We start from the raw sequence: 12,572 nt of genomic DNA, 5'->3' as shown, positions 1-12,572 counted from the left end.
CCTACTACGGCTTTTTCATTGAGTGCACAATCTTGCTCCACTATAGGATCTTTGGTTTCCAGTCTCCATGAGATGGAGAGTGTGGAGGAAAGTGGCGCTGTGAGGGCAGTTCACGTCTTTCACCAGCTCATTGGAACTTTTCTCAATTCCATAATGACTGTCTAAGAACTTGGCCCTCATCAGATCTGGTGTCTCTCCGCCGTAAACGGAGTTCACCTCCTGGACACTCAACTCGTAGACCACCCGCTCCTTCCTGAAGCGGATATCAAAATAGCTGTAAACCGCTGGCGGGACTGTGACGGAGCGCGAACTCTCAGTCAAAGTAGCGAACGTGGTTGTTTACAACGTGGTATCTTGGTCCACGTGGCTCGAACTGGAGGGGCTGTAGGTTTGAAACTTCTGGCGAGGTCTCAGAGAGGCGTAGTTGGGATCCAAATCCATCCTTTGGATCTCTCTTGCTCTCTCACTCCCCCTCTCTCTCTCTGGGGGGGGGGGGGGGGGGGGGGGGGGGGGGGGGGGGGGGGGGGGGGGGGGGGGGTGAATCCTGGCCCGTGGTGGCTCCTGGTCCGTTCTCTCTGTGGGTGCCGCCTGGCCCACTGAGTTCCTCCAGCACTCTGTTTTTTGTTTGGCTCTGAAGTTGAAGGTGGACACAGGCGGCTGGGGTGGCTCAGCGGGATGGGCGGCGGCTCTGGGGAGTGGGTGATGTGTCAGGTCAAGACCCTTCTGCAGACAATCACAAGTACTCTCACCAACGAGAGTTCAGTTCAGTTTGAAGAAAGGTCTTCTCTGCACCGTCGCTGCCTGTCCCACTGAATTACTCCAGCTTTTTGTCCAACTTCAATTTTAAGAGTTAAATTAAAAAAGCACAGAGCGCTGGAGGAACTCAGCGGGCTAGGCGGCATTTGTGGAGGGAAGGGATGAGGAGTTGGTTCGGGCCAGGATTCTTCTTCAATAGGAAGGAAGATCAAAGATACGAGAGCGGATACTAGTATCTTTGCTGCAGATCAGGCATGATATTCTTCCAATTTAAATCGGAATTCTGATTTTATTGTTATCTAATTTGTCAATTTTTTGTGCCTGATTATTTGGCGGCCAATCAACCGCTGTTTCTAAGGGGGTTGCATCCAATCACCGACCAGCTTTCTTTAAAATTCCCATCCAATCAACAAATCGGTCTCCCCGCGTCCAATTAGTCGCTGTCTCCAAGGGCATTGTGTACAATAATGTGCTGGTCACTCGGCGGCCAATCAGACAGTCTCCGAGGGGCCGTGTGATTAATCACCGACCTGCTTCCCTCAGCGAAGCAGACGATGGCTGCAGCCAACACAGAGAGAGAGAGAGAGAGAGAGAGGTACAAAAAAGTAGCTATGACATATAATAGACAATAAACTATATTATAAATACACAATAAACAAGTTATGCATTCTTGTACCCTTACATGGGTATGACGGTACATAAAAAAATCTCCCCCCCCCCCCCGTGAAAATGTGCTGCAGTGTTCATTATTTTGTGCTGCCAGAACCTACAAAGCTGTCTGACCTTCAAGAAGTTGCTCATCACAAACATCACAAATCTGACCATGTGCAGGATATGAGCTCTAACACCGCAATTTTTACACAACATTTATATTTTCATTGGAGAGGAAAAAACTCTAATTTGCAAAAGTAAATTCATACCACTGCTCTGAAGCCATTCAGTCACCTGTGACCAGGTCCTGGATTTCACCATGCCCTAAGATAAAATCATAAGGTGCGAAGAACCAATCACAAAAATTGATTAGGTCAAATGCCTTAAAAAAAAATGTTTATGTCCCACTTTATGATGGTTTATTTAGTTCTATGTTTCTGTATTTTCTATGAGTCTTTGAGTTATTCAGCATTAAACAGGCCTTCGGCCCATGCTGACCAACATGCCCCATCTACACTAGTCCCACCTGCCTGGTTTTGGCCTATATCAGGGCTGCCAACTCTCACGCTTTGAGCGTGAGACTCACGCCCTCAAGCAAACTCTCACACCATCACGCTCATCAGAAATTTCTCACGTTCAGTGGTGAGAAATTTTGTGATCAACGAAAATTTCAAAACTCGGATAAACTGCATGGTCCGCGGGTGTTGGAAAGCCAGGGCTGCAGGAGGGATGAGAGCAGAACCAGCGGCCGGAACAGATGCGGGGAGCCGGGACGGACGAGTGTTTGCCGGGGGCCGGCATGTCGCTCGCTGCAGCTCTGGCCATGGAGCACTACGGACAGTGCAAGTCCCCCCCCCCCCCCCGCCAGAGCCCTACCATTCACTGTGTAGGTCCTGTCCATGTTAGACTGGACAGTCTTCTTCATCTAGTGCACAATTGATTGCAACTTACTTCTCTGTGACATATATTAAATCAATGACCATCATCCCAATAGTTCAATAATCCTACTGATTTTAAAGAGTTGGTTCACAAATAAACATACCTTCAATATTAGTCCTATTTACTTAACTCTGATATATTTATTTGGTTCTGGCCATGTTATAAATTTAGAAACCTTCCAGTCAAAATGGTGTCATCCAGCAATTTTCTTCGGGGCAGTTGAATGATGTGTTCTTAACTGAATTGTGATTAAATTTGTGAGAGCTGTCAAGCAAATTTAGCCAAATACAACAAAATAACTGAAATTTTCCTTCAGCTCATCTTTCAGCATCGTTGCAATCATGCAAATTCTGAACATGTACAAGTTGCATATATTTCTAGGGTGTAAACTAAGATTCTCTGTTAGAGTTGGTGGAATTTCCCTCGTCCTGGGAGGAATTCAGTACTTTATTTACTTGTCTCAGGGAATGTAATGGTTGATATTATTATTATTTTTTCTCTACTTGTAATAATGCTTTTGCTCAATATACTGGTCTTAATCAAATGTGTCCCATTCTGCTCTAAATGGAAATGCTTTAAAATGGGGGGAAAAATCATCCTGGCAACAAATGATTTATTTAAGGTAATGTTGTCCCTTCACATTCCAGGTCTATTTTCACAAAGTGATGTTCATGTGCAAACAGAAGAGATAGAAAGTATGGTACTTGATTCAGGTAAAACATGTTGTTTAAGTACCCAATATCTTTAATGTCACTTAAAAACAATTCAAATGTGGGGTATCTGTAATAAGAACAGAAGATGCTGGAAAAATCTCAACAAATTGAACAGCATCTGTGAAACGAGATAACTGAGCGAACATTTCAGGTACATTTCATCAGAAAGGACATTGACCTGAAATGTCAACTTCCTCCACTTATAGAGTTTTTTTCTCCACTCATAGTCTGATCAGCCTATTATTTCCAGCAGGGCCAGGAGATTAATAAATTAAGTGGTTTTCAGTACCACCAGCAGATTAGTCAATTAGCTTACAATTTCAGTCAATTTAAATTGTAAAATACACTGATATTCCTTTGAGATACATTGAATATGGCTAAAAATGTTATGAAGTTTTTTCTGTGCCGCTGAACAAGCTGAATGGTAAAATTCTATTCTTGACTAACAGGAATGAAAATGATAATACATGAACAATTGTCTTATACATTTCAGATATCAAAACTATTCAAGAGCCAAGTGAACTAGAACATGAAAAACACTTACAATCGGATATTCAAAAGGTTCCTTCCAATACAAGCGGTATTGCTATCAATGCTACTAAAATATATCTTGCATAGCGATTGTATTTTTTAATATGGTTAATCCAGGAGAGTTAAATTTCAAGACTCATCATGCTCATCACAGGACCCTGTTACATCGTCAGAAGAATTTTAAACATTTCTGCTTAATTTTTATTTCAATTTTTTAAATTGTCTTCATTTGCCATTTTTAATTTTCGAACTTGGGCCCTCATGGGTTATGGTGTGACTGACAGCCCACCCCCCCCCTAGTTTATTTATTCCTGTCTATTTTCCAATGAGACTATCCCCAGGCGTGGAAGATGAATTATTTTTGTTATAAAGCAAGCCAAATGTATTCAATTACTTGATGTATGGTCTTCTCCGTTCTTCCAGTATGAGAAACAAAAACTTATTATGTTTTTATCCTTTAGAAAATTTATATGATTAATTTATAATGAGTAAGTTAATTCTTATTTTTTCTTCTTTATTTTTCCACTTCATATGATTTGTTCAGAAAGGTTTGTAACATGACATATTTAATTTATATTCTTGATTCCAATACACTAAGGAATGAATGGTGGTAGCAAGTTTAACTAGGAATTATCCATGGTTTGGAAATTTGGATATTGTTACCTCCTTTATGATACCTGTGCATTGTAGAGCCTGCGAGAATTTGCAAAGTTTGGTGGGGTGAGTCAATAATATTGATGAGGTGCAAATATCATTATTTCCACCAAGAATGTGGGAACAGGGGTTATTTTATTATTCATTTCTCTGAATATCCTGTTGCTGAGTTGGTGAGCATTTAATGCTTAGTTCTAAATTTCCTTAAGAACCTGGTGGTAGTCTGCCACTTCTTGAACTGTTGCAGTCCTCTGGTGAAGATACTTTCATATCATTCTAACCTGAAAGAGAACATTATTCCTTTGCTGAACCAACTCATTGGCATTTCCAAAATAATGTTGCCAAATCTTAATTTCTTTGCTATGACTATTGTGTTAGCAAATCCCATTTCCTATACTCCAAAATGGCTACTTGATTGGTAGCCAGCTGACATTTTGGATTCAATCTCTCCACATGATTTACATATGAAGGGAGCCTATTCCACTTTGTGGAAAAATTATAAAAAATGTAATCAGATCTGACCCTATTCCACTGCCTTATGTTGAGAGAGGTCTTAGGCACTTGTGAAATGAGAGATAACCTGCACCTCCTTGTGGCCTGAAGCATTATTTTCACAGTAAGTTGGCATCCAGAATCTGGCTAAAATGCCACAAAAAATGTAAAGACCAAACTAAAGGCATTAATGTGGGAATTAATGTGGGCATTCATATGTTCTGCTTTTTATGTCACCCTTATTATTAATTAATTACAAAATAAAAAGCTATTAAATGATTTTCCCACTCACACCACCTCCCAATACATGTCCCACCAATTATCCCCATAACACTTCATTGTACTGCCTACTCAGGGATTACCGTCTGACTTCTCACTTCTCGCGTACATACAGCTTGTATTGTACACATGAGCCAACAACAATTTTGGCCTGTTTTCCACATTCTACAAATATCTTGCATGATTCTCAGATGCAGTTCTTTGTTCTTTAGAGAAGAAGTCAGCAAGAATGAAAACATAGGAAGACTCCAAATGCAGACTTTCCCTCTCTTGAAGAGAGAAAACTGCCAATATGGGCAGAAGTTTTGTGGAGGCTGTTGCATTTGCAATACTTGAATTTGCAAAGCTATTCTTCATTTGTTTTCTAGTCTGAATTCTGGATTTGGCATTAGTTCAACATTGTAGTCTAGTGAGGGCAACTCTTAACAATGGTCAGGACTTTCCTGCTAATTAGCTCAATATCATACTCAGTATAACATATACCTGTATAAACATACAGGTTTAGTCAATGGTAAGTGAAGTGCTGGAACTTGTCAGATTCTTGGGGAAGCACTGGACCTTACATTACCCTGTATTTCAAATTGGTTGCAGTATGTGCTTCATAAGTCCATCTACCTTTTCTAGCATGGAAGGCAATGTTATCACTCTATAAAGTGAGAACATGTTGTTGTACAGGCAAATAAATAAGACCAATCTTTTCCAGTTATGAGCTTTGTTCATTTCTAGAAATAATGGGCATCCTCTAAAATGACTTGATAAATTGTTGGAGGAAGAAAGCTGTTGAGGTATTAAAATATTTTCTTTATTATAACTATTTCCAATAGATATTTCCGATCTGACCTACTTTGAAAAGGAACAATGCCCCTGTAAAATGCCCAGGGTTAAAAAGGTGATTTTTTTCACTTGAATTGTATTTTAATAAACATTTTGAACATTGTATACTTGATCTTAATCATGGAATTGCTTCAAAAACTTGTTTTTTTTTATTGTTCAGGAGAAGTTAAAATGGACTATAGTCACACCGAGCATTAGAGAAAATGGAAACAAAACATTTGGGTAAATCTAATTTGTTCCTCCATACTATTTGGCAAGTAGTAGCAACCTCCTATATAATATGACACACCAGCCACAAACACTTGAATCTACGTAATAATTTTGTTATAATTAAATGCCTCATTAGTAATCAGACAAAAAAATGTAGCCAGTGGCAACAAACTTAATTAATAGGTGAATTCTTAAAGAGCACCTGAGAGGAGTGAGATGGTGCTCTAATGTCTAAATACCAGAGTTGTTCATTAAAAATACGGCACTGGTGCCACTGGTCAGGCATGGTGCTACTTGCACAAAATACCAGAGTTTAGGAAATACAAAGTTCAAGAAGGGTTGTAGTTCTGAAGGAAGTTATAGGAAACAAGAGGCTGCGGAGTGACATGAACATGCGATGAAAAAGTTTAAATTGAGGAGCTTGCTACCAACAGCCAACGTAGTTCAGAAGTCATGGGTGCATGGTTCTTGATATGAGTTTATGATGTGGAGTAATAGAGGATTGGACAAACTCAAGTTCATGAAGCGTGGAAGGTGTATGGATGCCAGGACTATAAGAGACTTAGATGTAGAAATCACCGATTACGACCTCAAAACAATTGGCTGCTTATCTTACATCTCAATGATGAAGCCTGCATTAGGGTTAGATTCCTGGGGAAACCTGCAATAACTGTTTCTTTAGGTAGAGTCAGTGTAACGCAATATCCGGGTGGCAAAAAATAAACCAAGACTAGATATTTGCTGGCACATTTGGTGTTCGGATAAGCAAAGCTTGGAACTGGAGGATCAGGAGGAAATGATTGGAGGCTGAATAAAAAGAAACAAGGAGTCAGGAATTATGAATCTAGATTCAGGACGTCAGAAATAGCATGGATGATGAGGCATTGGGTGTAAAGGTGAATTTTTCTGAAATGTGCAGTTTGATGAAAAGAACACCTCAGCTTTCCAGTATTTTGACAAGTCAATATGAAAACATACTTTGTGCGATAGGAAGATCCAAAGGTTAGTTTGATAAGCACTGAGTTCAGAAGTCCAAATGGCATCTTTACTAATATGCACCATTGAATCTAAATGTACACATTCTTTCTGATCACTGGATTGTGAATTTAACAATAACATTTGTACTAAAATAAAGATTGTAATGTCAAATTTACACGCAATTATAAGTGTGAACCCAAATATATCTACATTTACTGGTGTAAACAATTCCTGAGCAGATTTGACACCCCTGGAAATAACTTTTCTCCCCTTCCTCCTCTCCCTACTTATAGCAGTTTGATCTGGTCTATGGGTCTCTATTCATCTTCCCAGACGTTCTGTATTGCGAGGTAATATCTAGAAAGGCAGTGATGCTTTGGAGCAAGTAGCTTATGCAGAGGTTTTGAGATCACCAAAAAAAACCTTCAGCTCTTTACTCACAGTGAATGCTTGCAACTGGAAAAATCTACAGGGAACATCAAACATTTTTGAAGTCATTGCAACCCTTAGAAAAAATTAACCACCAAAAAGTGCTGATCAGAAAGATGGGGAATGGGCATGATCCCTCCAGTTGCTGAACATGCTGTGAGAGTTTGTGCTTTACAGAGGTAGGATGGTTCCATATGACACCAACCTGGTTAAAGTAATCTTATTACATTAAAAGTTCAGATCGCAATCCCTTGGTACAGTTCACACAACTATTAACAGGAGGAAGACTATACACATATTGTACCCTTATACAGCTCATAAAACTTGGCAGATCTTCAGAATTTATGGACCTCTTTAGCTAGTGAGATAGGAAGCCTGATCTCTCATCATTATTTTATTCTTTCCTTTCTCGAGTCAGAGTGGAAAGAAACCTTCAAATGTTTGACAATTTGATACATGCTTTTCTGGACACAATTCATTTTTGAAATGTCATAGTTTTTCTGGTGTCTACTTGTTGTACAGTAATTTAACTACTTGTTGCAAAATTATATAATCTTGGACTGAAGAAATAATAAAATTAGCTAGCCCATCATTCCTTTGTTGTTCAATGGATTTTATATTATTCTATAATTGTCAAGATAAGAATATTGTAACAATCAAGAATCTTGCATGTCTGTCCTGATTTGATTAAGTATTCCAATTTGAGCAATTATTTAACACAAACTATAGTAAGGATAAATGTGAATTGGTTAAATTGTCATTTCCTGCAGCATATTTCCTAAGCATGCTAAGTTTAGAGTGACAACTGAAATGTTGACCTGTTAATTGCTAATATTGCCACAGCTTCATGAAGTCAAATAGCGTGGAACCATGCCTTTCGGTCCAACTTGCCCATGCCCCTTTTACATTCGTCACACCTGCCTGTGTTTAGCCTCTATCCCTCTACACCTATCCTATCCACATACCTGTACCTGTCTAAATGCTTCTTAAAAGTTACGCCAATATGTCTCAACTACCTCCTCTGGCAGCTCGTCCATATACCCACCGCCCTTTGTGTAAAACAAAAGTAAGCACTCGGGTTCCTATTAAATCTTTTCCCCCTCACCATAAACCAATGTCCTCTGGTTCACGATTCTCCTACTCTGTGCGTTTACCTGATCTATTCCTCTCATGATTGTGTACACCTCTATAAGATCACCCCTCATCCTCCTGCGCTCCAAGGAATAAAGTTCCAGCCTGTTCAACCTCTCCCAATAGCTATATAAAGGCACTATACAGTCGAGCCCTGGCAACATCCTCGTAAATCTTCTCTGTACTCTTTCCAGCTTGACAATATCTTTCCTATAACATGTGGACCAAAACTAAACACAACACTCGTCATGTGGCCTCACCAACATCTTGTATAACTACTGCATGACCTCCCAACTTCAATACTCTATACTCTGACTGATGAATGCAAATGTGCTGAAAGCCTTTTTGACCTCTCTACCTACCTGTTATGCCACTTTCAAGGAAATATGTACATGCACTCCTGGATCTCTCTGCTCTAAAGCACTCCAAGGAGCCCTACCATTCACTGTGTAAGTCTTCCCAAAATGCAATACCTTATATTTCTCTGTATTAAATTCCATCAACCATTTCTCAGCTCACTTACACAACCGACCTAGATCCTGCAGCAATTTTTGACAACCATCTTCACTACCTACAATACCACCCACTTTAGTGTCATCTACAAACTTGCTAATTATGCTATGTACGTTCTCATCCTTATCATGAATATAGACAATCAAAAATGGCCCCAGCACTGAACCCTGAGGCACACCACTAGTCACAAGCCTCCACTCCTAATAACAACCTTCCACCATTACCCTCTGCTTCCTTTCATAAAGCCAATTTTCTATCAATTCCGCTATCGCTCATTGGATCCCACGCGATCTAACCTTTCAGAGCAACCTACCATGTGGAACAATGTTGAATGCCATGCTGAAATCCATATATACAGTTAGCAATTATGTTATTATATCACTGCTAGCTGATGTCATCATCTTGCCACTTGTGTACCGATTGTGCACAGATCTGGTGAACATTCATTGTGTGACTGCAAACACCTTTACCAAAATCTGGCAGTTTGTTTCACAAATATGTCCATGTGCAGCAGACTACACATTTTTGTTCCACTCCTCTTCTCTCCTTTTCTTACAGCTTTTTGTCTTCCCTTCACCTCTACTTTGTACACCCATCTGCCAATCAAACCCTTCCTCACCTGTATCCATCTATCACTTGTCGGGCTTTGTACCTTTCCCATATTTCTCCCTGCTACTACAGGTAGCACCAAAATATCACCTATCCACATCTTGCGGAGATGCTGCTGAACCACTGAATTATTTCAGCACTTAGTGGGGGGTTTTTGTGTAAACCAGCATCTGCCGTTCCTTGTATCTATAGAAAATATACTTCATTGAGCCCAGTTTGACTCTCAGGATTTGTTACCTTTATTGTTCTTTCCTACTCATTGCAGCATAATCTAATCTTGTTAAAAATATTAACTGGTAATTATTTTTACTTAATTAAATTCTTTGCCAAAACTAATATTCTCCACGTTTCTTTAAAGTATTTCACTGCCAGAAAAAGGTTATTATGAATGTGCAGTGACTGGGCTGAGATGGATTACAACATCACATGTTACCCTAACTTATGAATATTGCTCCTGGGATGAGTACGTTTCTGATGTGCAGAAGGAAAATTGGGTAATCGGAAGTTCATTATTCAAAATCACCATTGAAGATGGCAGTGTTGAATCTGTTCACCTCCCTCACTTTATTTGTGAATCAGGTATTTTTAAGATGGTATTGGATTAATTCTTGTGCCACAGGATAATTTCTCAAATTAATTTCCTGTTGTCGATGATGATATCCTGTAATTTGATAATTAATATAAGGAATTATTTATTTCTTACGGAATTTCATGATGTATTTTTATGTTCAGCGAGTCATTGATCAGGATTAGGTAACTGAACTCTTTGAGCCAAACCTCCATTCAAATTAATACCTCGGCATAATCATTGGCCTTCATCAGTCAGTATATTGAGTATTGAAGTTGGAACATTATGTTCCAGTTATACAAAATGTTGGTGTGGTCGCCCTTGGAGTACTGTGGTCAGTTTTGGTCACCCTGATCTTGGAATATTATCATTAAGCTGCAAAGAATGCATGGAAGATTTACTAGGATGTTGAGGACTGAGCTTTAGGGAGAGGTCAGCAGATTAGGACTTTATTCCTTGAAGCGCAGGAGGCTGAGGGGGTGATCTTGTAGAGGTTAGAATCATGAAGTGGATAGATAGGGTGAATGCACTTATCCAGTCTTTATCCAGGATAGGAGGATCAAAAATAAGAGAACATATGTTAAGGTGCTGTGCAACATGAATACATGGCATAGATGGGGTATTATCAAGGCACTTCAGAACAAAAAGTAGGTACTACCAAACGAAGCTGAGGGGAATGGAGTGATGTATATTGAGTGATTGAAATGGAGTGCAGATGAGTAAAGGAAAAAACAAAACAAATTATGCAATTCATTTTTATTCTATTACTAGACTAAGTGGGATCTGTTGGGCCCTTGTCCCTCAATGCTTATATTCCACCACTCACCCATAACCCCCAACTGCTCATTTGCCCTCATCCCTAGCACTCTCTCCCCCTCCTCTCACCCTCCCTCTTCTTTCAACTCTTCCTCCCCTCCCCAATCCCTCTCTCACCTCTCTCTCCCTCTCCTTTCCCCTACTCTCAGTCACTCCCTCCCTCCATAACTCATCTCCCCTCCATATCCCCCTGCTCCCCCACTCCTCACCTCCCCTCTCCCTGCCTTCCCCACTATGCCGCTTCACCTCCCCCACTGCCCTCCTCTCCCTCTATTCCCCACTCCCTCTCTCCCCCACTCCCCCTCCTCTCCCTCTATTCCCCTCCCCCCCACTCTCCCTCCTCACCTCCTCCCTCTTTTCCCTCTCCTCCTACCCTCCCCCAATCCCTCCCTCACCTCTTCTTTCCCCTGCCATCAGTCACTTCCTCCCTCCATAACTCCTCTCCCTCTATCCCCTCTCCTCCCCCACTATCCTTCCCCTACAACGCTGACTCCTCCCGTGTGCCCCGCTTGCAAGCTGCGCATGGTGTCTCCGAACTGGGAACATGAGAGTGCTGTGAGGAATGCTGTGGCTCCACTCTGAAAAATCTTGCCCACCCTGGCATATAATAAGCCTCTCTCCCTTCGATGTCTGCAGACACTGTTTCACTCTTACCGAATTTAATAAGTTTAGGTTTTGTCGCCACCTCCCTTTTAAGAGCCGTCTCAGTAATGTCCCTTTTAGAAGATGGTATTCTCTCCTGCTCCTGCTGTTGGCTTACTAGTTCTTCCTGTCCCTGTTCTGGAATATCCCGAGAAGGATCAGTTCTATCGTGTTCCCCTCTAATCCCCAATTTACAAGCCGCCATTCTTAGGGTGGATAGCAAAACAATCTCTTTATTTATTTTCCTTCTAGTGAAGAACATTCTCCATATTCCAATTTACTCATTTCCTTCTTCACTATTTCAATATTTTTTGACGACCATTTCTATATAGTTTATTCCTATTACAGATTTTAGTCCACCCAGCAGCCAAAGTTCGCTTCTCAAAACTGCATTTAATTCCCTCGATAATCCTCTTGGTCTGTCGGCTTCCTGTGGAAGCATCTCGCAAATTATTCTTATCCGGCTTTTGATATGTTTGATCAGTCCTTCTCTGAGACATTCCCCGTTCCCTGAACTATGGTCACAATACAAATTACAAAATAAAAGTTCCAGTCTCTAACATTTATCAAAATCCTTCCTCTCAGACTCCAAGGTCAATGGAGTCTCTCCCACACAATGACTAACAGTCTCTCCGATTCACACATACTCTCACAATCGCTCCCTTTGAACTGTTACCCAGTCACTCCCTCAATCGCTCCTATTCAATTATTCAAACCACTCGCTCGTATTCAATCTCTCTCCCACTCTCTTATCAGTTAAATCGACAATCATTTCATTGAACTCTAAACTTTCAAACAAAGGCTCTCCCGTGTCTCAATCCAAATCT

The 12,572-nt window shown here is 40.5% G+C and overlaps 1 protein-coding gene across 1 annotated transcript in view; it reads left to right on the top strand.

Annotated features, from left to right (window-relative positions):
* LOC129709485 (caspase recruitment domain-containing protein 8-like) overlaps nucleotides 1-12,572 on the top strand; it is a 60,810-nt gene that overhangs the window by 30,079 nt on the left and 18,159 nt on the right. The window contains exons 9-13 of the mRNA XM_055655909.1: nucleotides 2,994-3,059; nucleotides 3,553-3,639; nucleotides 5,840-5,904; nucleotides 6,010-6,071; nucleotides 10,078-10,298. Coding sequence (XP_055511884.1) covers nucleotides 2,994-3,059; nucleotides 3,553-3,639; nucleotides 5,840-5,904; nucleotides 6,010-6,071; nucleotides 10,078-10,298 — 501 coding nt within the window. The remainder of the gene's footprint in view (nucleotides 1-2,993; nucleotides 3,060-3,552; nucleotides 3,640-5,839; nucleotides 5,905-6,009; nucleotides 6,072-10,077; nucleotides 10,299-12,572) is intronic.

The sequence above is a fragment of the Leucoraja erinacea genome, chromosome 25 (assembly GCF_028641065.1).
Source record: "Leucoraja erinacea ecotype New England chromosome 25, Leri_hhj_1, whole genome shotgun sequence".
In the NCBI taxonomy this organism is placed as follows: Eukaryota; Metazoa; Chordata; class Chondrichthyes; order Rajiformes; family Rajidae; genus Leucoraja; species Leucoraja erinaceus.
This window is presented reverse-complemented; position numbering and strand designations above follow the sequence as displayed.